At 59.0% G+C, this 25,583-nt stretch overlaps 1 protein-coding gene across 1 annotated transcript; it reads right to left on the minus strand.

Annotated features, from left to right (window-relative positions):
- Positions 1 to 560: 560 nt before the first annotated feature.
- Positions 561 to 24,889, minus strand: TNKS1BP1 (tankyrase 1 binding protein 1). Its single transcript, XM_047071618.1, has 12 exons — positions 24,839 to 24,889; positions 21,771 to 21,879; positions 20,091 to 20,724; positions 18,625 to 18,694; positions 13,319 to 14,722; positions 9,266 to 11,349; positions 3,384 to 3,750; positions 2,974 to 3,124; positions 2,726 to 2,862; positions 1,816 to 1,973; positions 1,499 to 1,571; positions 561 to 1,005 (listed from the first exon to the last, which is right to left on the minus strand). The coding sequence occupies exons 2-11, from the start codon at positions 21,862 to 21,864 to the stop codon at positions 1,511 to 1,513; spliced, it is 5,160 nt and encodes a 1,719-aa protein (XP_046927574.1). The 5' UTR covers positions 21,865 to 21,879; positions 24,839 to 24,889; the 3' UTR covers positions 561 to 1,005; positions 1,499 to 1,510.
- Between the last annotated feature and the right edge of the window lie 694 nt (positions 24,890 to 25,583).

The raw sequence follows: 25,583 nt of genomic DNA on the forward strand, positions 1-25,583 counted from the left end.
CCTGAAAGGGCCCTTAGGGATCACAGAAGTCAAAGCCCTGGCAAGAAGGCCGAATCTTCACCAACGTCCAGTCCTCTCTGGCCACACAGCTGAACTACACTTCCCAGTATCCCCTGCAGTTAGCGGAGGCCGTGAGCTGAATTCTGGCCATTGGTCCTGTGGTCCTGTGGGAAGGGTCTCCCACAAGACCCTCCCCGCTCCACTGTGTGCCTCAGGGAACGCCGAGCCCCTATAGATAGCTGAGCCACAACAGCGAAGAAGCCTGGGCTCTAAATGACTATGGTGGCCCCCCGACCACCAGCCCACCCCAGACTGTGCCATGAATGGAAAAGAACCCTTTGAGGGTTGAGTTACTGAGATTTGGGGGTTGCCTGAATCAGCAGTCAGCCTATTGAAAGCAACCCGCCCTCCTCAGGGACACTGAGCCTACGAGCCAAGGGAAGCAAGCACCAGTATCATGGTGAGCTCCCAGTACAGGGCCGGGACCAGAACTTCCCAACTATGGCCTTGGATGGGGGACAGGGCACCATAACCACACACCACAACCTGGGCAGCACCAATTCCCAAAAAACTTTATTGTTTCAAGTGGCAAAATGTTATTGGTCTCTGGGGGGCACCTGGCAGGACGGAGGGAGACCTGGGGTGGGGCTGGGGCAGGGCTCCGCCCATTACAAAAATCAAAGGCTTTTATAAAAAATGCTATAAATTGGTATCAAAAGAAAACCCAAGGGAGGCTGGAGGAGGAAGCAGAGAGGGAGGTGTGAAGAGAGCAAGGCGGTAAGGGGGGACCAAAACCTTCAACCACTAATGCCTGAATCTGGTCAGTTGGGGAGGGGGGTGGTGTCAGGAAGGGGATACAAAGTGCATAAATGTGCCTCCCCAGACGCTCCTCAGAGGTGGAGGGGGACAGAGGCTGCAGCCTGGGGCATGGTGGGGCTCCAGTCATCTCCTCGCCGGGGACCCCACAGGAATGGGCACTGCCTGAGACTGCCAGATGGGAAGGACCTGCAAAGGGGGAGGGGGGAGAGATCAGAGCGGGAGGGACGCAAGTGGCGGGCAGAGGGGCCTCTTCAGCCTTGGCTTCCTCTCCCCGCATCCATCTTGGCTCTCCTAGCCAATAGGCCCAGTTGTGAGGAGGGTCCCAGCTGGGGACTTTGAGCCTGGTGAGTGCCCCCAGGAGTCCCAGACCAGAAGGGCTGGCTGACCCCACTCAGGCCAGCCGCTGGGAGGAGGAAAGACTGTCCTTGGGCCCAGGGAGGAAGGCAGGATGGGCGCCCTCCTCCCAGTCCCTCCCAGGCCAGACAACACGCTGCTCTGTGGGCAAGATCTAGGGGAAGCCAAGAGGCCCACCAGGTCCTGGAGCTTGGCTCCAGCTGCCTGCTGCCAGCCTCACAGAGAAAGCCCTAGAACAAGGTACAGGGCCTCCTGAGCCATTCAGGGCAAGCCCTACTCACCCCCAGGTCCCAGACAGGCCCCAAGCCTAGGAACCCGCCCTCACCTCGAGGACTTCTCAGACCTTCTTCTTCTTCAGCTTCAGGGCTTGTAACCAGTTGGGCGATGATCCTTCGGACCTAGATGGTACAGGGCAAAGGTCACAGGCAAACCTCAGGAAAGGTGAGCAGAGGGAGGAGTGGTAGGGAGAGCAATCCTCCGGAAGAGGTGGGCTGAGGCCTCACCGAGGAACCGGAACTCTCGTGCCAACTTAACAGTGAATTTAGGGCTTATCGACCCCTTCTAGAGCCTCAGCTTTCCTCTTCCATAAAGCGGGGTTTCCCTTTTCAAGCCAACCCAGTGAGGCCAGTCGAGGTCACCTACCCTGAGGATTTCTCTGGCTTGGGAGGTAACGCAAGGGGCTTCCCCAGCCCTGGGACCTTGCAGGACTTGGATCGCTGCACTGCGGACTCCTTCTGGCTCGGCTTGCTCTCCGCAGGCTCCCCCTCTTCAGCTGAGCGGTTCCGGGGGCGCAGCTTGGCCTATGAGATGAGCCCGAATGCAGAGACATCAGAGGAACAAGCAGGGGGATTCATGGAGGACAAGGCCTGCTCCCAAGCGGACGCAGTCCCCAGAAACGGGCACGGACCCCTCTGCAGTGCTTTCACCCAGATCGATGGGAAATCGTTTAAAGACAAGTTTCCAAGAAGGGAGCTGTGCCTTGCGCCGAGTAGGTCCTCAAGAAGATACTGCTATACTCAATTCAGACTCACCGGGCTGGACAAAGCCAGTGGTGACTTCTCACCCCTGTGCCTTTGCTCATTCTGTTCCCTCTGCCTAGAACACCTCCCCATCACCCCACCCTCCACAACCAGCTCCTATACATGCCTTAAAGCTCAAATACTTATGTGAGGCCTTCCCCAACATACCCTCTCATCCCACACAGTGTGGCCGCATGAAGTAACTCCTCTGTCTCTGAACAGGCCCAGCCCCTTATCTGTGCCTCCCCAGTCACACGTCTCCCTCTCCCTCTCCCTTCACCAGAGCTAATCAGGGCCAAGGCTTGTGTCTCCCACACCCCGGGAAGTTCTGGAACACGAATGCCCTGTGCTTCCTTCCACCACACTCAGCCCGCAGCACAGGGGCCAGCAGGGAGAGCAGGATGGCAGGAGGAACGGGAAGAAGGGGCCAGGGGAGGGATGGACGGACGGATGAAGACAGATGAAGACAGAAGACAGGCTGGACGCAAGGTGGCTAGCTGGCTGGACGTGCCGGCTGAATGATCAGATGGTACCTTCAGGGCTGACGGACTCAGGCCAGGAAAGAGGTTGACTTTCAGCCCCTTGGTGCCCAAGGACATCCGTGTCCGGCGGTTCTGTGGCTCCTCTGCCACCTCCTCGTCTGAAGATGGCACCCGAGAAGCTCGTGGCTCTGCGAGGGCCCAGAGGGGGGACTCAGCACAGACAACAAGCCCACAACACCCCTCCCTCGCACGGCTCCCGGACGGCGACACGGGCATCAGGAGACAAGACAGGGACCTACCCGTGGAGTCCTGGAACAGGCGTGCCTCCGAGTCTGCCGCCTCTGACAGGCCCAGGGTGCCCCCAGGCCGGATGGCCGGGGCCCGGTGCCCACGCTTGCGCCCCAGGTTGGCACGGCTCCGGTACATGGCGCTGTCCAGGACCTCGGTGTCCTGCTCGGGACAAGGGCAACACCACTGGCACCGCTGTCCCGTCCCCAAGACACCTCAGCAACAGCTGCCTATGAGCTGCTCCCCCCCCAGCGGCCTAGAGCCCCTGTTCACTTGATTCGCCTGCTGCCCCCTTCCTGCCTCCCAGGCTGACAGCGCTCAGGGCTCTGCACGGCTCAGGCTCCAGGGACGAGGCTCCGGCTGCATCACCCACCTGCCCCCCAGCAGCCCAACCACTGCCCTGGGCTCAGCCTACACTGACCTCAATGAAGGAGAAGTCCTGACTGGGAGAACGGGGAGGAGGGCCTGGGGGGGGCCGCCGAGGGGGCCGCGTCGGGCCCTGCTCGCCCTGCCCGACCCCTGAAGGGCTCCAGGTGCCGTCCACCTCTTCTGTCCGGCTGGCTTCACCGTCAGGCTGCGGCCTCCAGGAGGGCAGAGGGTCCCCACCAGGCTCCAGGGGCTCCCCTTGGTCAGCACCTGCTGTGGCTCCTTCCTCCTCCAACGGGCCCCTGGGGCCCGAGGCTGCCGACTCCCTACGGGCTGCCGCCCTGGAGCTGCTGGCAGTCAGCATCCCCTCCAGCAGGCCCTGGGAGCCAGAGGGTGGGGAGCGGGCCGGGCACCTTCCAGGACTGCAAAGGAGACAGACCAGAGGACAAGGTCACCCATGAGGTCACACCTCTCTCCCCCAAAGCTCACTTCACAGTATCTGCGCCCCCTACCCGCACCTCTCTTTCTCCCTCCTTTCCACGCTTTCCCAGCCTCCTCCCAGAAGGACACGGTCAGAGCCTTGTACAGCACAGCACAGAGGGGACAAGCTGGGCAGCCTGGCAGGTTCAAATCCCGGGTCTGCCACTTACTAAGGCTTTCTTTCTTTCTTTCTTTTCACCATTTTATTTTTTGAGAGTCGGAAAGAATCAGAGCATGTGCAGGGGAGGGGCAGAGAGAGAGGGAGACACAGGACCCGAAGCAGGCTCCAGGCTCTGAGCCGTCAGCACAGAGCCCGACGCGGGGCCCGAACCCAGGAACACGAGCCGAAGTTCACGAGCCGAAGCCCGAATGAGCCACCCAGGTGCCCCACTGAGGCTTCAGATGAGTCCCTCCACCCACAAAAGTCTCGGGGTCCTCTACCTCTGTAGTCGCTGGGGCGTGAAATGGGAACCACAGCACAAAGTGCAGCACCTGGCACCCAGCGTGCACCCATCAAACAAAGCCAGCCGTCGTTACTGCTGCCGCAGCTACTGTTCATGCTGTCAACGTGCCCCTCCTGGGGGCGCCTGCCTGGGCAGCCAACTCTCCCTGGGATGAGCCAGGCACTGGCTGGTCTGGCTGTGCAACATCTTCAGCCCTCAGCCCCCACTTGCTCCCTTCCTGTGCCCCAGTCTCAAGGAACAGCCAGGGACTCCCAGAACACGCCGGGCCTTCCTGGACCACTGTGTGTGTGCGTCGACAAGCCGTTCCTCTGCCCGGAGAGCTCCCCCACTGCCTCTCCACTGCGTCTCCCTGCAGTTCCTCTTCTGAAGCTGGCTCGCTCCCCTCCCCCGCGCCTCGACCCTTCTTCAGCCCTGTGAGTCCCCCAAGCTCCCACCAGGTCTGTGACCAACTAGAAGACAAGAAGGGCCCCTCGTGGGCCCGGGCCTGGCCAGGAGGAGCAGGACAAGGCAGATGTCTGCCCAGTGATGAAGAGGCTGGGCCACCTTGCCTCTCAACTCGGCCTGTGCATCTTCCGCCTGCCGCTCCTTCAAAACACAGCAGCACCAACACACGGGCACATCACACACGCTCACCGACTCGAGGAGCTGGTGTGTGGGCCAGCCGCCACCCCCTAAAATATGGACACACCCCACGCACACAACGCCCCTCCCTCAAGGTACATCTAGGGCCCAGCCCCCATAAGCACAGCCAAGCCACACCCCACACACACACACACACTGACACCACACACACACACAGGGCGGGGGGCGGGCGTGGGAAAGGCTGGCAGGGGCAGTGCCTGGAAGCCAGGCCTCGGAGAGTTCCCCAAGGGGAGGGGAGTGGGGCAGGTGAGTCAGAAGCCAGCCGGAAGAGGGGAGGGCAGGAGAGAGAACGTGTGTCAGTCTGTCTTTCCACAAGCTGCTGACAGATGGAAATTAAAGCGGTCTGGGCAGGAGGGAGGAGGCGGGGGTGGTGGCAGAACGGAGCAGCCCTGGACGGGGGCCAAAGCCAGCTCACCCTGCAGCTCCGAATCAGGGAGGCTGGAAGGGAGGGGGCAGCGGCGGCACCCCACCCAGCCTGAGGAGGCCCTGCCCAGAGCCTCTCCCTGGGGTGAGGCCGAGACAAGGCTGAGGGCAGGCCCTGAGTGAAGGGGATGTGAAACAGCGGATGGGTGGATGGAAAGATCCACATCCAGAGCAAGATCTGGCCCTAAGTCCCGTGGGCAGAGGGCAGGGGATGAGCTCAGTGGGTTCTGGGGGTGGCCACAAGGAGGGGAGGGTGGGAAGAGCACTGGGGAATGTGGTATGCCTCATCCCTGTGTAAACCCCCATCTCAGGAGAAGCTTTCCTGCCTCTGAGCACCCGGAACACCTATAACCTCAGCTCCTCCCTGGCAGGGAATCAGGGGAGAGCGGTCAGGAGCCTGTGCTGAGCGCTTACACTGGCACAGATCCGGGCTCATCCCCCACTACGCCCGCGGTTACCTGTCCACTCTGAGCCTCGGCGTCTTCATCTGCAAAATGGGGAGATTAAAAGTAGCTACACAGGGACACCTGGGGGGGGGGGGCGGGCTCAGTCCATTAAGCATCCGACTCTCGATCCTGGCTCAAGTCGTGATCTCTCGGTTCGCGAATTCGAGCCCTGAGTAGGGCTCTGCCCTGATAGCACAGAGCCTGCTTGGGATTCTCTCTCTCCCTCTCCCTCTGCCCCTCCCCTGCTCCTACTCTCTTTCCACCCCACCCCCACCCCCCACCTCTCAAAATAAATAAACTTAAAAAAAAAACGTAGCTATACTTCACTGGGTCTGCAGGCAGTATATTGGAAATGTGTGCTCAATTTTGACGAATTTTTATGATAATCATCCTTCTCAACACAGGCTCCTGGCCTGAGGACTTATCTCATTTTGCACCATCTATAACCCTCACCCCATCTGGACTTAGGGTCTCCTGACTGCTGCTCCAGGTGCAAACCCAGGGGATGGCATGTGGTAGACGTGCACAAAATCAGCTTCCCAGGGAGCGCGTGGGGAGCGAGGTCAGTTAAGTCTCTGACTTCGGCTCAGGTCATAATCTCTTGGTTCACAGGTTCCAGCCCCACATCAGGCTCTGTGCTGACAGCTCAGAGCCTAGAGCCCATTTTGGATTCTGTGTCTCCCTCTCTCTCTCTGTCCCTCCCCCTCTTGCTCTGTCTCTCTCTCAAAAATAAATAAAACATCAGGAAATTTATTTAAAAAATAATAAAAATAAATAAAAATTAAAAAAAAAAATCAGCTTCCCAGTATTCAAGGCTCTAAGGCCCAAAATGAGGGGGAGGCTTAAGCCTGGAGCTAGAATGATGTGTCTAAATGGGCAGCAGCTGGCTTGGACCCGCGAGAGACAGGAAAAGTGCCCAGAGAGGACGACAAGGCTGGGGCCCGAGGGAATACAAGGGGGCCATAATCACCAGCTGTGAACCTTGTACGTGTCATGCTGCCTCCCTGGGCCTCAGTTTCCCCACCCATGAAATGAGGGGGCTGGCCTCAATGATCTCTCAGGATCATCTCAGATTCTATGAAGACCCCAAAATGACAAAGAGGTCTCTGTACCACTTGGGGCCCCAGGGAGGGAGAGCAGATGACCAGGAGGCCACAGAGAAGAGAGGACAGTGCATGAGCTCCTGGGGGACCTAAGAGAGCCACTCCCACCAGGAAACGGTGGCCCTACACACAGAGGAGAGGCCTGGGAGCTCCCCATGACCTCTCACCCCCATGCTGGTCTTGTCACAGCTGTGCTGGACAGGACCACCTGCCATCAGGGGTACCTTTTCCCCGCACAGAGACGATGACAAAAATGCCCCAAGGGCCTCACTTTACGGACAGCTCAAATTTACAATCCAAATTTGCACATCAGATACAATTACAAGTAGCAAGCATTTTTTTTTTCAGTGTTCACCCACATGTCAGGCAGGTTTCTATCACTTTACATGTGTCTTCAACTCTTAACCCTGAGAGTCTGCGGAGAAAAGTACTCCCAACGTACAGACAAGAAATGGGAGGCCCTGAGGAAGAGAAGGAACGTGTCCAAGGTCACAGAGGCGGTGGCACAATCAGTACCCAAGCCTGGCACATGGTGCCAAACCCAGACTACTCGGAACTGTCCTCAAGGACTTCCCAGGGGAACCTCCAAAATTGCCTTCCAAGAGCAATTTTCCAGGGTGGAGAATTTCCCTAAGTCAGATGCCCGGAACACAAGTTCTTTGGATATTAGTCAAATAAGCTTGGGAAACCTTGCACTAGAGAAAGGCGAACAGGTTTCCTTGTGGCTGTGTTTTCATGTGCTACCACGTGCCCATACACAAACACTCGAGGTCGCCGACATGGCCACAGAGTGCACAGCATTCCCCAAATGTGCAACACAGACAGAAAACCAGAGCATCTTAAAGGTGTGATAGAGGCTAGGCTACCTGAGTGTTAAGGACTCCCTTCCTCCTCAGCTCCTACCTTCCTCTTCCCCAACCCAGATATTCCCGCTTTCCCCTTCTCAACAGCCACCCAACCGGAGGGGAAAGGTGGAGGGCTGTGGGTCCTGCTCCTTGGTAATCTGAGAGTCTTGAACATAACCACACCTGACAGCATTTACAATGTGCAAATCAGAAGGAAGCCCTGCTGTGCGGCCAGCCGTAAGCAGGTCAAACCCAGTTGGAGATGATAAAAATCCCTTTCCCCGTCTTAGGGCAGCTGTGAAGGTCAACGAGGTAAGATGTGCAGTTGACATTAAGCCCTGTAGAGTGGAGTCTCGGGAAGAGAAACCAGGAGCAACCACAGGGCGTAGGAATGGTAAGGTTTCCCGAAGCTAACCTTCGAAAGCCAGGTTCAGAGACGTCCAGGAACTCATCCTGGATCCCAGGGGCCTCCACACTCCCCACCCTGTGCACCTACCCCTTCCTGCAGCCTTCATCACCAACGCATGCTCTGCCCACCTTTCCCTCTCTCTCTCCTTAGCCACAATGCCTCTCTAAACCTGTCCACACCCCATGATTCCCTCTGGACCCTTCCCTGTCCCCTCCACTACCATCAGCCCCTTCCACTTACAACACAGCCCCCACCCGACTGCCCAGTGAGAAGATCCAGCTTCTTCCGAAATGTAGAACTTTCTACTCGGTCAAGAGAATAAAACCAAATCTCAATAAACAGAAATGTTAAGGAAATAGTCGCGATGGCTTTTTAGTACCCTTTCTAGGGGTGAAATCACCTCCACTGGTTTCAGAACGTAAAAATCCCTGAGACAGACTGCAGCTGGCTGGTCAACAACTACCAGTCTGTTCCTCTGGAAAGCTCCCTTTCAGGAACTCCGTGCATGGAGGCCAAGATCATGGGGTCAGGAGCCAGGTCCCTACGACCTTCAGGTTCTTAAATTGTCTGCTCTTCTGGGCCTTAAGACAGGGCAGGCAAGATGCCCCTAATCTCTGCAAGAAACAAGCGCCACTGTGCACTCCAGTCCTGCCCTGCAGTGGCCCAGGCCACGGGGACACGCAGAATCCTCCTTCTGACACCCATGAAAGCATCCATATCTCCCGGCCTGGGAAAACCCGCGGCTTTGGGCCAAGAGGCCTGGGGAATAGGTGCTGTGCACAACCTGGGCACCAGAAGACAAGACACACCCCCTGTCTTCCAGGATAGTCGCGATACGAAGCACCGAGGAAGCCTAAAGCATGGGCAGCAAATGAACACCACCTCAGACATCACAATCATCATCAAAAAAAAAAAAAAAGAGAGAGAGAGAGAGAGAGAACTCACCTGTAGGTATGTCACATTTCAATTCTTAAAAAATTTAAAACTTCACAGTCCAAACCATCTCCATTTTCCAAACCCTAAATGTCCTCAGGGGAAAGCGGTTTCTTCCCTCCTCAAAAACACTTGCAGGGTTTCATACAGCGGCTGCACCTTCCCTCCCACACAGGGATGGGGCTCCCTTACCTGGTTCCAAAGCCAGGGGTTTCTCCCATCTCCATCCCGGGTTCTTCAGGGCAGCTCTCCAGGGAAAGGGGGGAGTGGTCTTCACCCTGGGTCTCTGGCCCACTGGTCCCGCCAGGTCCCAGCTCTCGGGCCTCCAGGCCCAGGGACGAGACACCATTGTCCCTCAGCCCCAGCTCTAGGCACTGGCTGACTTCTCCTACCCCATGCTCCCTGGCTTCACTTGGGGCCCCCGAGAGCTCCGCGTTCCGGAGTCCCAAGTCCTGGGTCCAATCCATCCGGCCCACTCCGCACCCCCGTGAGTCCCGAGAACCTCCAGACTCTAGGTCACATGGCACCTCCAAATTCTTCAGGCCCAGACTGCTGCCCCAGTCTACCTGGCCCGCCCCAAGCTCTCTGGGGCTGCAGCCTGCCCCCGGGGCCATGCTCCTCAGCCCAAGGTCGGGGGTCCAGTCTGCCTGTCCCACCCCACGCTCCCTGGATTTAAGGAACTCTCCGGCCTCCACACCTGACCAGTCGGTCTGCCCCACACCACTCTCTCTGGCCTGGCTGGGGCCCCCTACATCCCCGACACCAGCCAGATCCCTGCTCCTCAGGCTGACATCGGAGGTCCAGTCCTTCTCCCCGACCCCAATGCCCCTGGGCTCCTCGGATCCCCCAGCCTCCAAACGGCTGGCCAGGTCCACGTCTCTCAGGCCTAGCTCATCTGACCAGCCCATGTGTCCCACGGCTTCCTCCCTGGCCTCACTTGAGCCCCCGGAAACCACACAGCTGGACACCTCCAAGTTCCTGAGGCCCAGCTGGTCGGTCCAGTCCACAGGCCCAGTCGGGGTCTTCTCTGGAGGCACAAAGGGGCCACCTGCCATCTGGCCAGAAGGGCTCAGGCCAACACCTCCTGCCCGATCGTCACCGATGATGCCAAACTGATGGCCCCTCTCGGCAGCCTCCACGCAGAAGTCACCTCGCCAGTCTCGCTGCCCCGGGCTGAAGGTAGCCTCCGGCTGGGGTACGACACCAAGGCTGAAGTCGCCCGCCCAGCTTCGCAGGCCCACCTCCCTGTCATTCCGGCCAGCATCGCTCGGGCTCTGGCCCCCTGCCTGCTGCGCCCCCTGCAGCCCCCCAGCATCCTGGCCAGCCCCGCCACCGTGCCAGCTGCCCTGGTCTCTCTGTCCCAGTGGCCCGTCCTGGGCCTGAGGGGTGCCGGGGCTGAACAGGCCCCCTGATTCTCTCTCTTCGGGCGGGCTTGCATCCCTGCTGGTCTGGCCCGGGCCGTCTCTGCCACTCGGAACCTTCTTTTCAAACTCCTCATCCTGCTGTTGGGCTTCCTCAGGGCTGAAGCCAGCGCTCAGGGCTCTCATTCCGAAGCCTCTGTCCTGGGGGCCAGGGGCTGTGGAGCTGCCGCGGCCACCATAGTCCCTCATCCAGGCGCTCTTCCCGAAATCCTGATCTGGCTGCTCTGCAGAATCTCTCTTCCCAAACTCCTCGTCCTGCCCGTCTGCCAGGTGGTCCTTCTTCCCCAATTTCTGGTTCTGCTCGTCTATATCCCGGCTGGCATAAGCACCCAGTGAATCTCTCTTCCCAAATTCCCAGTCTTGAAGGCTTACATCCCGACTGCAGTAAGTACCCAGCGAATCTCTCTTCCCAAACTCCTGGTCTTGGAGTTCTGCATCCCGGCTGGAGTAGGTGCCCTGGGAATCCCTCTTCCTGAACTCCCAGTCCTGAACATCTGCCTCCTGGCTCTGCTGAGTGCCAAGCTGGGGTGGCTTTCCAATCACCCAGTCCTGGGCCCCGGGCCCCCCTGGGGCAGACACTCCACTCCCATCCTGGCTGGAAGCCTCGATCTCCTCCTGGCCGATGCCACACCTGCTGGCCCAATCCCTGGAACTCGCTTCCCCAGCTCCTTGCCCACGCTTGCTGGTCCAGTCCCCCTCTCCAAGGCCTGCGTCCCCTCTAGGGCTTGCACCACCAAGGCCATAGTCCTGAGAAGTGTCTTGAGACCAGCGGGAAGGACTAAAACTGCTGGGAGAGGGGTCTGCTGTAATTCCAAATTCACTCTGCAGATCTTTCTGGGCCCAGCCAAGGAGTCCCTAGGAATCAGAAAAAGAGAGAGACACAAAGAAACAATGCTTAGAGTCAATCAGGGTGGGAGTCCAGAATGAGAATCAGCATTGCCTAGTCCAGAGAGCCCCACGTTAGCAAGAGAAACCCTGGGTCTAGATCCCAGCTGTGTGACCTTGACCGAATCACTTAACTACTCTGGGCCCCAGGGTCCTCACCCTTAAATGGGAAGAATTCCTACTGCCTGGGGTGGTTTGGGAGAATTAAGCAAGATCATTTTAAGCCAAATCTCAGCACAGTGGCTGGCATGCAAGGGGCACTCAATATGGACACTCAATCAATGATCCCATGGTCATGTTTACAGGCCCTTGGGTAACACTTGGCCAAGCGCCAAGAGAAAGGCTGCCAGCAGAGTGGTCTTCACAGGGGTGTGGAAGGAGTGACGTTTCCATGAGGGGTGGTCAAGACTCAAAGCCCCTCCACAACCTGCTTTCCAGGTGGAGAGTCTGACCCTGCCCCTGCCCCTACTCGCCCCTGTAAGTTCCCAGGCCCTTCTTCCCTAAGGAAAGCGCCCTTCTGCCTGGCTCCTCCCAGGAAGACCTCACAGCCCTCGCCTTGTCCCTGGAGGAGACAGGAGGGACAGGAGCTGCCACAGGCGGAAAAAGCCGGCCCAGGGCCCCCTGCACCACCACCCCCCAACCCCATACTCCCTGACTCACTCCTTCAGGCGGGTCAGCCCTGGGCTCAGGGCTGCGGAGCCGGCCCGCCTCGTCCCGCAGCGCCGCGTTGGCTAAAAGCCTCTCCAAGACAGACACGCTGGGCTCCTGGTCCCCGAGCCGGGCCATGGCCCCTGCCCCCAGCCCGCCCCGGGGCTGCTGGGTGCGGCTGAGCCGAGTGCAGGGACGGGACTGGGCCGCTCCCCTCGCCTGGACCTGTCCAACGACTCTGGCTCCCGCTTGCCCTGGCCCGGCTCCCTCCACGGCAGCTGCAGCTCCGGCAGCCCCGCCCAGAAGCCAGTTGAGTCACCCAGCGCTGGACAGACACACCTACCAGGAGCCAGCCCGGTCTTAACTCCTTCCTGCTCCTCCTTCTCTACCCTCCACCCCCTGCCCCCAGAGGCCTCCCGGCTCCTCCTTCCTTCTAGCCCCGCCCCTACCAGCCCAGGCTGGCCTCGAAAACTACGTTTCAAAAGCCACCTGGACCCCAGCCCTCAAATTCAGAGGCAGCCCAGTAGGAGAAAGGGCACTGGCCAGGGAGCTGGCGCTCTGATCAAGGCCCAGCCACCAACTTGCTGGGCAACCCTGCACACGGCTCTGCCCTCTCTGGGCCCCGAGCTTCCTATCTGCAAGGCAAGTCTTGAGCTCAAGGGTAACAATGGTCATAAAGCCAACACTCAGTGAACACTCTTGATGAGCCAGGTGCTATTCTTAGTACTTTGCAGGTATTACAACTTATTTAATCTTTGCCATCACACCGTGAGGGAGAGTTCATCATTTTTACCCCCATTTTACAGAGGCAGAATCCAAGGCACAGGAAAGTAACTTGTTCAAGGTCACATCTGGGCCAACCGCAGAGAACGCAGGCAGTCTGGTTCCGGAGCCCAAGCTCTAAACAGCTGCACTGCGTTGCCTTCCTTGATACTGTTTGTAAGGAGGCACTTCGAACGCTCAGTATATGTCAAGCACTGCGCTCAGCACGCTTCATATTCCCTACGGTACCACCCTAAGAGGCAAATGTTCTTATGGTGAAAGGTTTCTGCAGCTTAGAGGTTAGGGTTAGCAAGACGACTCAGCGGCGGAAGCGCGACTTGGATACGAACTCACTCTAAAGCTGAAGCATCAATCCCATACCCTCTGCTCTGTCAGCTCTGCCAGACTGTCCAGCCATGAGGAGCACATCCACAGGTGCCTTGCTCACGGCGGCATCCTGGGCTCTGGACACCGAAGCCCTGGCTGCCATCCCCTGAGGCCCCCACCCTCCCTGCGGCCCTGTCCTCACCTCGGAGCAGGCACTTGGGGCCTGCGTGTCCTTCAGCTCAGACCCGGCTCCCCGCCTTGCACTGCCGGCACTAGGTGGTGGCGAGGCCAGGAGGTCATCCAGCCAGCGGGAGCTGCTTTCAGGGCCTGCAGGCTCGGGGGACGCACTACAGGGATCTTGACCTTCTGTCCTGGGTTGGGTGGCCTCAGCCTGGGCCAAGGTCATGGCCTCCTCCTCAGCAGGCAACGCCTGCTGGGGGTCAGGGGTGCCAGCAAAGAGGACGCAGGGCTGGTCGGGGGGTGCTGGCTGCTGCTGCCCCAGGACCGGCTCCAGGATGGGCAGAGCAGCCTCCCTGGTGGCCAGAGGGAGCAGGGACTCCTGTCCAGCCACGGGCTCCCGCTCCTCATATCTCTCCTCTGCCTGCAGCAAGGCCACTCCAGGTGGGTCCCCTGGTGTCGGTAAGGGCTTGAGAGGAACAACTGGGGACTGAGGTTGACTCTCGCCATCACCCTTCTGGGCTGGGGAGATGCCTGGATCATCCATCTGCACCCAGGAACCAGGAATTCCTGGCCCCTCTGGAGCCGACTGGGTCTCTCGCCCCTGCTGGGACACTCCTTTCTCTCTGCTGGATGCAGCCCAGTCACCAGCCTCAGCAGCCTCGGCGGCCTCGGTGGCTTCGGTGATGGGGGAGGGAGGTGGGGAGTCCAGCCGCCACACCCCAAGACCTGAAGGCCGAGTGGGGAAGGTCCATTCAAAGGACTGTGACAAGCTCCAGTTGGACTCTGTCCCACTCCCAAAGGGACGATCCAAGGCAGACTGGCTCCCCTGGGTTTGGGGCAGGGCAGCCAGCGAGCCCCCCAGCTTCTCCTGGTCTTGGCCAGGCGGCCGGAGCACACCCTCAGAAAATCGGCGCTGAGCCAGGCTGATGGGACGGAGATCTATGTCACCCTTGGCTGCCACATCCCCAGATGGAAACGTCCGAGGAAGATCCGGCAACTCACCCCCCTCAGTCAGGGGCTGGGCAGAGGTAGCCGGGGGCTGCCCCAGGCTGTGGTGCCCTGAGACCTTCTCAAGGGCCGGGCTGCCAGCTGCAGGGGCCTCTGGGGCTTCCTCAGCAGGGAGCCCTAAGCTCGGGGCGCAGTCGGAGCTCTGACCCTCATCGGGAAGGGCTACAGTTGGGGCTGCTGGGGTCACAGGGGGGCAGGGATAGGGCCCAGAAACTGCAGGACTCTGGGCTTCTGGAAGCTGAGAGTGGCGGGGAGAGCTCTCATCAAGTGAGTGATGTCTGGGAGACCCCTCAGCAGGTGAGTGAAGTCGGGGAGACTCTGGGGCTAGGCCTGAGACTTCAGTGGGGAGGCTTGGGCTGGCGGAGCCTCCATTCTCTGAGGCGGAGCCTGGACTCGAGGGGCCCCAGGGCTTGGAGACCTGCAAGAGAAAGGTCAAGAGCCATTACTCCCCTCCCACAGAGACCCCAGGTCGGCTGCTTCCTCACACTCTCAACTCCACAGACCAGAGGAGGAAACAGGAATTCAGAAGGCGGCCTCTCAGGGCAGCTAAGGGAAGCCCCGAGAATTATTTTGGGGCACCTTATGCTTCTTAGGGTCTGCAGACCCCACCCCCCAGGCCCTCTCCCCAGAAAATGCACACAGCCTCACTCACACCATCTCCAGTGGTTCAGATCTTCCCTCCCCACCCCCCCAACTCCCAGAGCTCACCTAAGGATGTAAGAATCTGTGGTGCATCGGTCAAGAACCCCGGCTTGACAAACAGAGAAGGAAAATGGGGAATCTGCCATCTGGGCAGGTCTGTAAGCCCAGGGTGGAGCCAGACCACCCACAGGAGCAGCTACAGGGGGCGCTGTGGCGCTCCCCACCCCGTTCTGTGTATCCACACATCCCAGCGCTACCCAAGGAAGCAGGCAGGTCCTGCCTCGGGATCCAGGCAAAAGGCACCAAGGGACATGAAAGCACATGGCTCGGAGTCATCGGCACTGTCTCCTATGAGCCGTATGCCCTCCCATATGGTGGTGAGGTGGTATCTCCGAGCCTCCGCTTTCCCATCTGTACACTGGGGCTAACGGCAACAACATCCATCTCAAAGTTAGCTGAGGATTAAATAAGATCTGTGCACAGGGCCTCTCGGGATAGGACTTACAGAAAAAATAGACGCTATGGGATAGGGGTCTGGGAGAGGAGGAAGGGGCAGAGCACCTGGCATCCTGGCATTCCACTGCAACCCTTGGCCTGTCCCCAGACACTGAAGGAAGCCTTGCTCCCCAGGGGTCACGCTTCCCCTGCCACCCCCTCCAACGGGGCCGTTTCTCCCGCATCATCGCCCACTGGGTCTGGGAGAGAGAAGGTCCCACTTGCTTCTCAAGTCCCTTTCCTTTGCCCCCATCCTCCCTCCTCTCCACACAACTCCAGTGTTCAACCGCACGCCCTAAACTACACCACCCACCACCCCTCCTGTCTGAGCCCCTACAGAGCCCTCCAGCATCCTGGTTCTCCGTTCCTTGACCCCTTCTTGCATGGTCACTTTGTGAGCCACCTCTCCCAGGTCATACTCTACTCCTTGTCCTCACTGGTAACTGCAGCCCCTCTATAATCTCCACTCCAAGTGTCCGCTCCCCACTCCCACCTCCTGTGGGTCCCGCTACCTCTTTCCACCTCGCTGATCCTTCAAACGCCTCTGCCTCCAGGAAGCACAGCCTACTAACCCTCCTCCTTCTCATGGTCCCTGTTCCCCTCCTGCCCTCACTTCTCGGTGGTGTTTAAGTCGCTTCTTTCCACAATTCCCCCCACCGACCTCCACGCAACGTTTCCACCCAGCTCTCCACCTCCCCGCAGCTGTACCTGGGGCTGGACGTGGCTGCAGGACAGGAAACAAGCCAGATGCCCGATCTCCCTACCGCCTGATCAGCTCTCAAACCTCCAGGACCTCAAACGGGCTCCGAGTACCCGGCCGTCCCCTAACACTTCCCCTCACGTGCCCACATTCCCAGGGGATGCTTCTGCGTCTGGTGTTCTCAAACCCCAACACCACCTGCCGCCCCCATCAGCCACCAGCCCTCACACCCTACTGCCTGCGTGTGAGCCCAAGCACCATGCTCCCCTCCTATGCTTGTGAGCGGTCCTGGCTCAGAGCTCTCTCTCTCTCCCCTGCATCATTGATTTTTCCTTCTCTACTGGCTCATTTCCACCAGCACACAAACTGCTCTTATGTCTTCTGTCTTAAAAAAAAAAAAAAAAAAACACTCTTGACCTCACCTCTCTCTAAAGCTTACCACCAGGTTTCTTGAATGTGTTGCCTACATTCACTCTCTATCCATGGAGGTCCTCTTGTCTCGTTCTCTCCTGAACCCCCTCCAGACAGGCTTCTCCCTTCACCCGGCCAGCTAATGCTACCGTCAAGGTCACCAATGACCTCCCTGTAGCTGAATCCCATTCCCAGGGCTCACCTGCCTTGACCTGATAGCAGCATCTGACCGTGGGTCATGCCCTGCTCAAGCCCCAAAGGTGGCTGCTAGCTCTGTGTGGCCTCTAGCACCCCAACCTCCCCAATCTCCTCCTGGTCTCCCCTGCTACACATGGGGCCTGGGCCCCCTGCCCTCCTGTGCCTCCCCGGCTCCTCTGGTGACCTTAACCCCCCTGGTGACCTGCCCGTCTTAACTGCCACGTTGTATGCTGACAACTGTCCAGCTGTCCCCTCAATATTTCCACTGGGGCATCGAAGAGACATCTCAAACTCAGCAAATCTAGAAACAAACTCCTCATATCCCCCCGATCCTGCTTCACCCTTCCAGGTGCCCACCTGAATGAATGGTAACCTCGCCACCCTTCCACTGCACAGGCCAAAGGCCCTGCTGTCATCTGTGACTCTGCACTGGCTCGCTCTCCTATCAAGCCACCTGCAAACCCTGCCCGCCCGCCTCACCTTTAAACCCTATCCAGAGTCGACCTCCAGGGTCCAGCCACCAGGCTTATGCCCCCACTGGTCCCCGCTGCCACTCTTGGCTCCTTGCAACCAAGATGACGCTTCGTGACCAGGCCAACACCAGGTCGCTGGTCTCCTCCAAACCCCTCAGTGGCTTCTTCCCCTCACTCAAGGCAAAGTGCTTCCAGTGGCCTGTGAGGCTCCACACCATCCAACCCTGCACCCGACCCACCAGCTGTCAGACCTCGCTGGCAGGCAACTCCTCCTCTCTCACTGCAATCCAGGCATCCTGGCTTCCTTGCCAGGAAGGTACTAAGTCTCCTGTACTTAGTTCTTTCTGCCCAAAACGCTGTTCCCCAAACGCCCATGCAGCTCACTCCCTCACCTTCACAGCAAGGCCTCTCTCACTGCCTTGGGCCCAGAGCTCCCTGCCTCGACGGGACTCCCGCACTTGTGACACACTGCAGTCTGCGGGCTCAAGGGATGCCTGTGCTTGTGTCTGCCTCCCTGCACCGGGTGAGCTCCCTGGGAGCAGGAGGCCGTGCGCTTTGTTCTCTGCTGTGTCCCCGGCACTCGACTCACGGTAAGTGCTCAGTGAGTATCTGTCGGATGGACGAGGGAATGTGGTCGGGTCTCCATCGATGGGGAGACAGGACAGCCCTTGGCCAGAAGGGCTCTATGAGCTAGAAGGGGTTTCAGTTACTTGGGAGAAAGCAGGCTGACCATCCTCTGAGCACGCTGTGGGGAGCAGTGGGGAAGAAATAGGGAACACCTGCTTCTGCCCCCTTGTCCTCCAGGCTGCCTCCAGCCACTCACCTCTCCTCAGGGGTCTTGCTCTACTCTTCCTGGCACTCGTTGGGAGACATTGCTGGCCCCTCCTGGGACCATCCCCTGGAGAGGGTCCCACTGTCCTCATCTGAACCCCGAGAAGACAGCCCAACCAGGGAGAACACTGGAATCAGGCACTTCAGATCCTGCGTCAGCCCCTGGCTGCCAAACCTGGGTGAGCCGTGGCGTCCCCACACCTCACACGGGACCAGGAGGGCCCAGCAGCCAGAGTTCTCATAAGGACTAAGTTAGTCACCATTCCTGGGACGTGCCCAACACGCCGCAGATACCTGATCAGGGCTGGTTGTTATAAATATTATAATTACTGCTTGTAACGAGTAGTTTCACAGCTTGAACCACACTTAACCACCTCGAGGACTGAAAACAGTGACCTGGGAGTCAAGAAATCAGAGTCTTGGGGCCAGACCTGGGTGGGGCAAGCCACCTCCTCCACAGGCCTCAGTTTCCCCATCTACACCACAAGGAGGTCACACAAATGATCTCAGAGATGACCCCTCCAGCTCTAAAATACTACGATTCTGATTCATAACAGGAGGCTAACTCACATCGGCAGGTGGGTCCAAGCTGGCTGGCTGAGCCAGGTCCCCGTTGAAGGCCAGGTCCAAAGGGGCATTCCTGTGAGGGAACAAGAAATGTAGGCAGAGAATAGAGCAGTCTGCCACTGATGACCAGGGGGAGACTGGATGGAGAGTCTGCCGAAGTGACTTCAATAGCCCCCAAAGTCAAACCCCCCAGGCACCTACTACTGAGCCCCACCTGGAATCACTGAGGACAGAGAAACAGTGTCGTTTCCAGAGAGAAAGTGCCCCGGGAGACAGTGCCCATTCCCTACCTGCACATCAAGGGTTAAATGCCCCCCCACCCACTCCTCTAGGAGAAGCACCCTGCGTGCCCAGGCCCCTCAGTGGTTCCCAAAAAGCTAACTCCTCCTTCCCCTAGCCCATAAGGGGTTAACGTTCTCCTCCAGCCAGGAAGAGTGCAGCTGGTCCCGGCTGCCCTGCCAATACTTCTTGAAGGATTGCAGGGGGAGGAAGAGGGGGAAGAGTGATTTTCCAAAGTTGAAGTTGCTCCTCTTGAGTTCTGCTTAGAGCAAGGAAGGGGAGGAAGTCTGAGAGCAGACGGGCCTGGGCAGCATGTGACCTCCTGGACGCCTGGGACGAAGAAGGATGAACTAGGGCCCCTCCAGGCAAGTTCAGGTGAGAATGGGGCCAGGCTGGGGGGCAGGGTAGGGCAGGGGCCTTCAGCTTGGGACTCAGCCCAGACCACAGGAGCCCTGCCCTTCACAGCAGTAGGAAGGGGAGGGGAGCCTGTGCCCACCACTCCCAGGGGCACCTCCTGGCCAGCCCTCCTTTACACTGGCACCAACCCCAGACAACTGTAGCACGTCCCACAGTCTCCAACCTGGCCGTGACCTCTGTGCACGGATGCTGGCCGGCCTGGCATCGAGGTGTGCTCGTGTCATAGCTGTTCTATCAGACTCCTCCTTGTGGGCAGACTGCACCCTGCTGATCCTATCCTCGCCGCCCCCCCCCCACCCCCTGCAACACACACCAGCACCTGCACGCTGTCCCAACCTCAGTAGGAGGTAGTACTAAAGAGAACAAGCTTTGGAATCAAATAGACCTGAATTCAAATCCTAGCTCTGTCCCTTATTTGCTGAGGAACCACGGGAAGTCGTTTAGAACCTCAGTTTCTGCATCTCTAAAACACGACTAATATTCTCTCCATCAAATAGCATGGCGGTCAATCACATGAGGCAAACTCAACTCTCCGGATAAAAAGAACCAAAAATAAACTTCCATACAGTACATTTGAATTCCACCGTTAACATACATCAGCTCTGTAAAAGAACACAGCAGCACTGACACCATCTACCAGGGGAGTGTTTTGTGACTTAGACCAGGGTCCGCCTGCACTCATAGCACACTGACCCCAAACTAACCTAACCGTGAAGGTCACAGTCCCAGATAAAGCCACCCCCTTGTCCTCCAGGATGCCTCCCTCCGCTCACCTCTCCTCAGGGGTCTTGCTCTGCTCTTCCTGGCACTCGCTGGGAGACTTGGCCGGCACCTCCTGGGAGCATCCCCTGGAGAGGGTCCCGCTGTCCTCATCCCTGGGACCGGTGGCCACACCATACGTCCGGGGGCCATATCTTGAGCTGCCATCATGGTTAAAGGTGAGGCGGGAGCCCCAGAGGCGATCAGGGCTGGCAGGGACCTCCTTCCGAGGCTGCTCCATCTTGGCCAGGATCTCTTCCACTGTGGTGGCTGCAAAGCGCTCTGAGGCCGGACGGAAGGGGGCAGGGGCCTTCCGCACGCCTCCTGGGGCAGCACATCGAGCTGGGGGTGTCAAAGGTGGCATCTCTTCTTTCCCGGCCTCCTCTTTCCCAGTCTCTCGAGTGGCTTCTCCTCCAGTAGAGGTCTCAGGCGTAGGCCTTGGTGCAAAGGGAAGGGGACGCTTGCTGCCACCATAGGGCTGGGGTCCTGCGAGCATGTTCATCTTCCGGGCAGAAGGCAGCTCAGCCAGGGGGCCCCGGGGGGGCCGAGGCCCAACAGGCACCAGCAGGCTGGGCTTGGCAGGCAGGGCTGGCTTGGCAGGCAGGGCCCGAGGTTTGGGCTTGACGGGGGGTTTGGCCCGAGGGTCACCTACCGAAAGGAAAGGATTGGTTGGGGGTCTGTCAGAAGATCCAGGAAGCAGAACTTCATCTCCCACCCTGTACAAACTCCGAAAGTTCACATCCTTCTAGGTACAGGGCAAATGTCACCTCTTCCATGAAGCCTTCCTTGATCATCCATACACATCTCAGAAGCACCTTCTCCCATCTCCAAATTTCAAAAACATTACTCAATCTCCCTTACAAGCTAAAGCTACTTAAGGGCCCAGCTGGCATGTAATTTCTCCTTATAGCCCCCTTTGCACCCTAGCAAATGTTCTTATCAAACGAACACACTAATGAATGAACAAAAGAGCCAATAAATGGATGCCTGCCTGCCCACATCAAGCAGTCAGGCCACCATGTCCCCAGTCCTGTCCCTTCCTCTTACATGACACTGTACTGCTCCACCACCCATAGTAAACCTAGCTCAGCTTCTCCACTCTGGCTCCCTACTCCACCCCCCTCCCAGAGTACACGCCCAGGCCACCTTCCCACTGTCATCCGGTGTGTGATCAGGAATGAAACTTACTATTGACCTAAGCCAAACAGAAGTAAACCTGCTACAAGAAAAAAACAAGACCAGAAACCTACCTTCTACATGAGGCATTCCACTGCCAAATAAAAGACTTGGAATTACTCATGGCCATGGCCCTGCTAATAGAATCCTGTATCACCCACTCATTGGACTCAGCCCAAGAAAGGAGTCTAGACACAGAGCCAGGAGGTCTGGGTTCAAACCCCCCTAGGTGCACACCATTTCTCCTCTAGGCCTCAGTTTCCTCCTCTGCAGAACACATGGTTTAATCCGCACCACACCTCGAAGGGCAGTCTGCTCTCATCTGCTGGGGACCTAGGTTCTCAAACCTGGTCTGAAAGGGCTCGACGGGAGCAAACGACCTCGCGAACTCATCCTGCGTAGCCTCAGTGTGCCTCCCACTCTCGCTCCCCCGCCCCCTCCAAGACAGAGCAGGGGTTCCGCTGCTGCGCCCCCACCCTCCTCCGGGCCACCCTGCTCCGCCCAGCACCCATGGGTACCTGGCTCCGAGCCAGCAGACACCGGCTCCTCCTGCATTTCCCGGGGTGGTGGGGAAGCCATGGCTGCGCCTTCCCGGAGAGCCGACACTTTCATCACATGCGGCAGAACCTGCGTGAGAATTGGGGAGCCGAGGGGTGTGAGCGGGGTGGCCGGAGACCCAGGAAATGAGAGCAAGAGACTGAGAAGGCACAGGGGCTGCGAGCTGGCAGCAGGCTCGGCTGAGGGAAGCGTCCTTCCAGCAGGGGCAGAGTGTGGGACCGGAAGCGGGAACTTCAGAGGGGGCTGGGGGAGGTCAAGGGAGGTCCCCGGCAGCCGTATCCTCCACTCGTCCCAGACGGCTCTCTCAACTCCGGTCTCCTAACCCCGGAGTCCTGGAGCTTCAGGGACCCGCCCACTGCTCCCTCTGGCAAGCTCTCCAAGACACCCCACTTACCGTTGCCAAGGCACCCCTTGGGTCCGGCAGCCCTGCCTGAGGTATCCACTCAGGGCCGGAGCAAGAGGGCCGCGAAGTCTGAGGTCTCTCCGTGAATCACCTCATGGGAGACGGGAAAAACCCGCTCCTCCCCAACCTGGGGCTCCGCCCCACCGCCTGCCTCCCCCCTTCCCGCTCACCCTGCCCCCCCCCCTCCTGCAGCTGGGAGTGGTTCCCTCTCCCCCCTCTTTCCCCTCCTCCTTCCACATCCCTGCCCCACGCCCGCCTGCCTCGGAGCTGTCTCATCCAAACACGGAAAAATAAGGAATAAAAAGTAAACATCTGGAATACATTTTTTTTTCTTTAATTTCTCAATCGCTTTGGCTTCAGCTTGGAATTTGATGAGGTAAAGCCAGGGCCTAGTCCTGTTGCCATAGCAATGGCCTCCCACTGGATTTCCAGAGCCTCGCCAAGAGGAAGGAGGAGCCGGCCCAGGCCTGGGCTGGGAGAATGGGACAGGACTTGAGAACATCCGGGGGGTGGGGTGGCTTGGGGGAGAAACTCCCTGGGGTTCCCCTCTGGGCAGTCAGGGCGGGATAACCAAGGCAGATGAAAAGGGGATATTGGGCATCACTCACCAGCCCAGGGTTGGCCTGAGGGGTATTAAGGGGGACAGAAGAAGAATTTTTAAACCAAGAGACACAGCCCTATGGCAGGGACCAAATGATGCCCTTCCTCTAAGCCGGTAGCAGGAGCTTGGGGGTCTGATATACCAGATTCAGATGTTGGGTGGGTCTACCACTCTCCAGCTGTGTGACCTGGGGCACACTGCTTACTTCTCTAAGCCTGTTTCCCTCTGTAAAAACAGGAGTTAACAAGACAGGTGGGAGGCCCAGGTGAGAAGGTACATGCAAACTTAGCACAATGCCTAACCCGGAAAAAGTATCCAATAAAGGTCGGCCACTATTAGCATGATTCCATTGGGTATCACCAAGGAGGGAAGATCCTTGGTAAGTACCTCCTCCTTTCCCCAGGCCACAAGCTGCCAGCATTCCAGACCATTCTTTCACTCCCAAGGGCCCCAGTCTGGTCACCTGCTCCTCAGACACTCCACTACCTCCTCAGTTCCCATTCTGACTCCTGGAGCACCATCCCACCCACAAGAACCCACCGCCACCACCACCGGGCTCTCATTCCAAAGGAAGGAAGAGGTTTCCTATCACCTGGTATGCACATAGCCCTGAGGACCACCCAACACTCTCCCACCTGCAAGGGGCACTGCCTTCCTCAGCACCCACTCCAGCTGGCCTGGGAAGGCAGCGCCAGATGCCAAGAAGGGACCTCTGTGGCCCAGCCTTTGCACAATTCACCCACCCCTCACATGTGACCCTGCCCCGGCTTGTTTCTAAGACAGGAGAGAACATGAAGAGCGTAAAGAGAAACCCAGTACCGTCCATCCTCGGTCAACCAACTACAAGGGAGGGTTGCACACCAGAGGTGGATGAGAACCGTGCAGAGCCAGTCCCAATGTGCATGGGGGAGGGGCACACGGCAAGGAAAAAAAATTAAAAAAACACAAGATTGTTTCCTTGTCCTTGAACACTATTACAAGGGACATGGTGTGGGTGGTTAGAAATAGGGGCAAACTGACCAAGAAATGTAAAACCCTTTTACCTGGGGCCCTGATGGGCACCTCTACAGTATGAGGGGCTGCAGCAATGAAGTGGGGCCCTCGGCTTCCCCAAATGCGAGGGCCAGAGAAGCTCAGAGGCCCCGGCCAGGAAACCCAGGTGACCAAGGCCATAGCCAAAAGCTGAAGAATCACAGGGGCACTGAGCACTCCCGCCCCCCAGCAGTCAGGGGAGACTAGCTGACCCCCGGGAGCAAAGGCCGCCAGAGGGGCTAGAGAGAGAGGCTGGTCAGCTCCAGCCGGATGACAAGGGCCCAGACAGCCATCGGCGCAAGCGGGGTCTCCTCTAAAGACCCTGGGATCTCCGGCCGGATCCGGGACAGAGAGGTCGACAGGGACAGCACGTAAACTGCTGGAGGAGGGAGGGCCAACGAAAAGACGGAACAGCCCGGGGCGAGGGGCCGTCTGGAGGGGCCCAGTGGGGAGCTCTGGACACAGAGGGGACGCCGGCAGCCGAAGAGGAAGAGAAGCGGGTGGAGGAGGAGGAGGAGGGGGCGGCGGCAGAAGCGGAGGACCTGTGCGCTGGATATGAAGCAGCCGGCGAACAGACGAGGGACTGGGGACGCGGACCGGGTGGGGGCGGAATGGGGTGGCTGGGGGCGTGCCGAGGGAGCCGGGAGAGGGGGCGAGCACAGGCCCGGGGAGGGAGAGGCGGGGGTCCCCCCAGCAGCTCCGCCCGCCCCCGGCCCCGCCTCAAGCCCTCGCCCCCTCCCCCCTTTCTTCTAGCTCGGGCAGCACGAGCTCCAGACCGTGCACCCTCCGCCCCCGCGCACACGCGCCAGCTCCCCAGCGACCCCCGCTTCCCCTGCACCCCCGGCCCCTGCAAACTTTCCTGATGACCCCCCCGCTTTACCTCAAACCCGAGGTCCCGGCAGGAAAGCGCCCACTCCTTCCATGCCTCTCCCCCGCCCCTATCCCGGACCCCGCCCCCTCCTTCGCCCTCCTGCCCGCCCCCGCGCACTCACGCGCTCCCCCGGGATCCGGCTCCGCTCGGCTCGGGCTCGGCGCCCCGACGCCAGTCCCCGCCGCCGCTGCCGCCGCCGCCGCCGCTGCCGCCGTCACCGCGGGACCAAGCCAGAGCGAGCCCCGGCGGGACCCCGCCCCTAGCTCCGCCCAGGCCCACGCCCCCAGAGCGCCTCATGAATATCCATGAGCCGGTGGAAACCGGGAGTGGGAAGCCCGGGCAGAAAGCACCGGGCCGTCAGCACCGGGCCGTATGCAAATAGGCGCAGCCCCGGTACCCAATTATTTATGAGTCTTGCAAATAAGGGGCCTGCCCCAGGCTCAGACCCCGGAGAAACTGACGCAACTAGGCTGCTAGGAACACTCAGGCAAAATGCAACCGAGACGGCTGCCTAGAGAGGCTGCCTGGGGAAGAACCACTGGGGCCCGGCGGCCGGCACTGATTGCAGCACCATAGAGTCACGGCGAGACAGAAGGGAACCGTTGGCGGACTGGAGAGGCTTCCTGTGGCAAACACCTGAGAACGTACCAACGTGGCCGCTCCACGTGTATCAGTTCGGAGGCAGAGCCGCGGTGAGGACGACTGCAAGCTCTATTTTCCTAGCGGGTCCTCGTTTATCTTCTGATTTGCCCCCTTCGCGGATGGAAGTTCCTCTCGACCTCAAAATCTGGTATACCCCTTGCCTCCCATAAGAACAAAAGCTTCACACATACTGCACAGCTTTCCTGCACCCCTACCCACACCCC

The sequence above is a fragment of the Lynx rufus genome, unplaced genomic scaffold (assembly GCF_022079265.1).
Source record: "Lynx rufus isolate CCGP_SWC_20201006 ecotype Redwood Valley unplaced genomic scaffold, mLynRuf1.p SCAF_9, whole genome shotgun sequence".
NCBI classification, from domain to species: domain Eukaryota; kingdom Metazoa; phylum Chordata; class Mammalia; order Carnivora; family Felidae; genus Lynx; species Lynx rufus.

Excerpts from the sequence above, each read along its gene's own strand:
- TNKS1BP1 (XM_047071618.1), bottom strand. The coding sequence starts at position 21,864 with ATGAAAGTGTCGGCTCTCCGGGAAGGCGCAGCCATGGCTTCCCCACCA. Across the intron at positions 18,695-20,090 it reads AGCAAGACCCCTGAGGAGAG|GAATGCCCCTTTGGACCTGG; the intron begins GTGAGCGGAGGG and ends GTTCCCTCACAG. Across the intron at positions 1,572-1,815 it reads AAGCCAGAGAAATCCTCAGG|GTCCGAAGGATCATCGCCCA; the intron begins GTAGGTGACCTC and ends TGTACCATCTAG.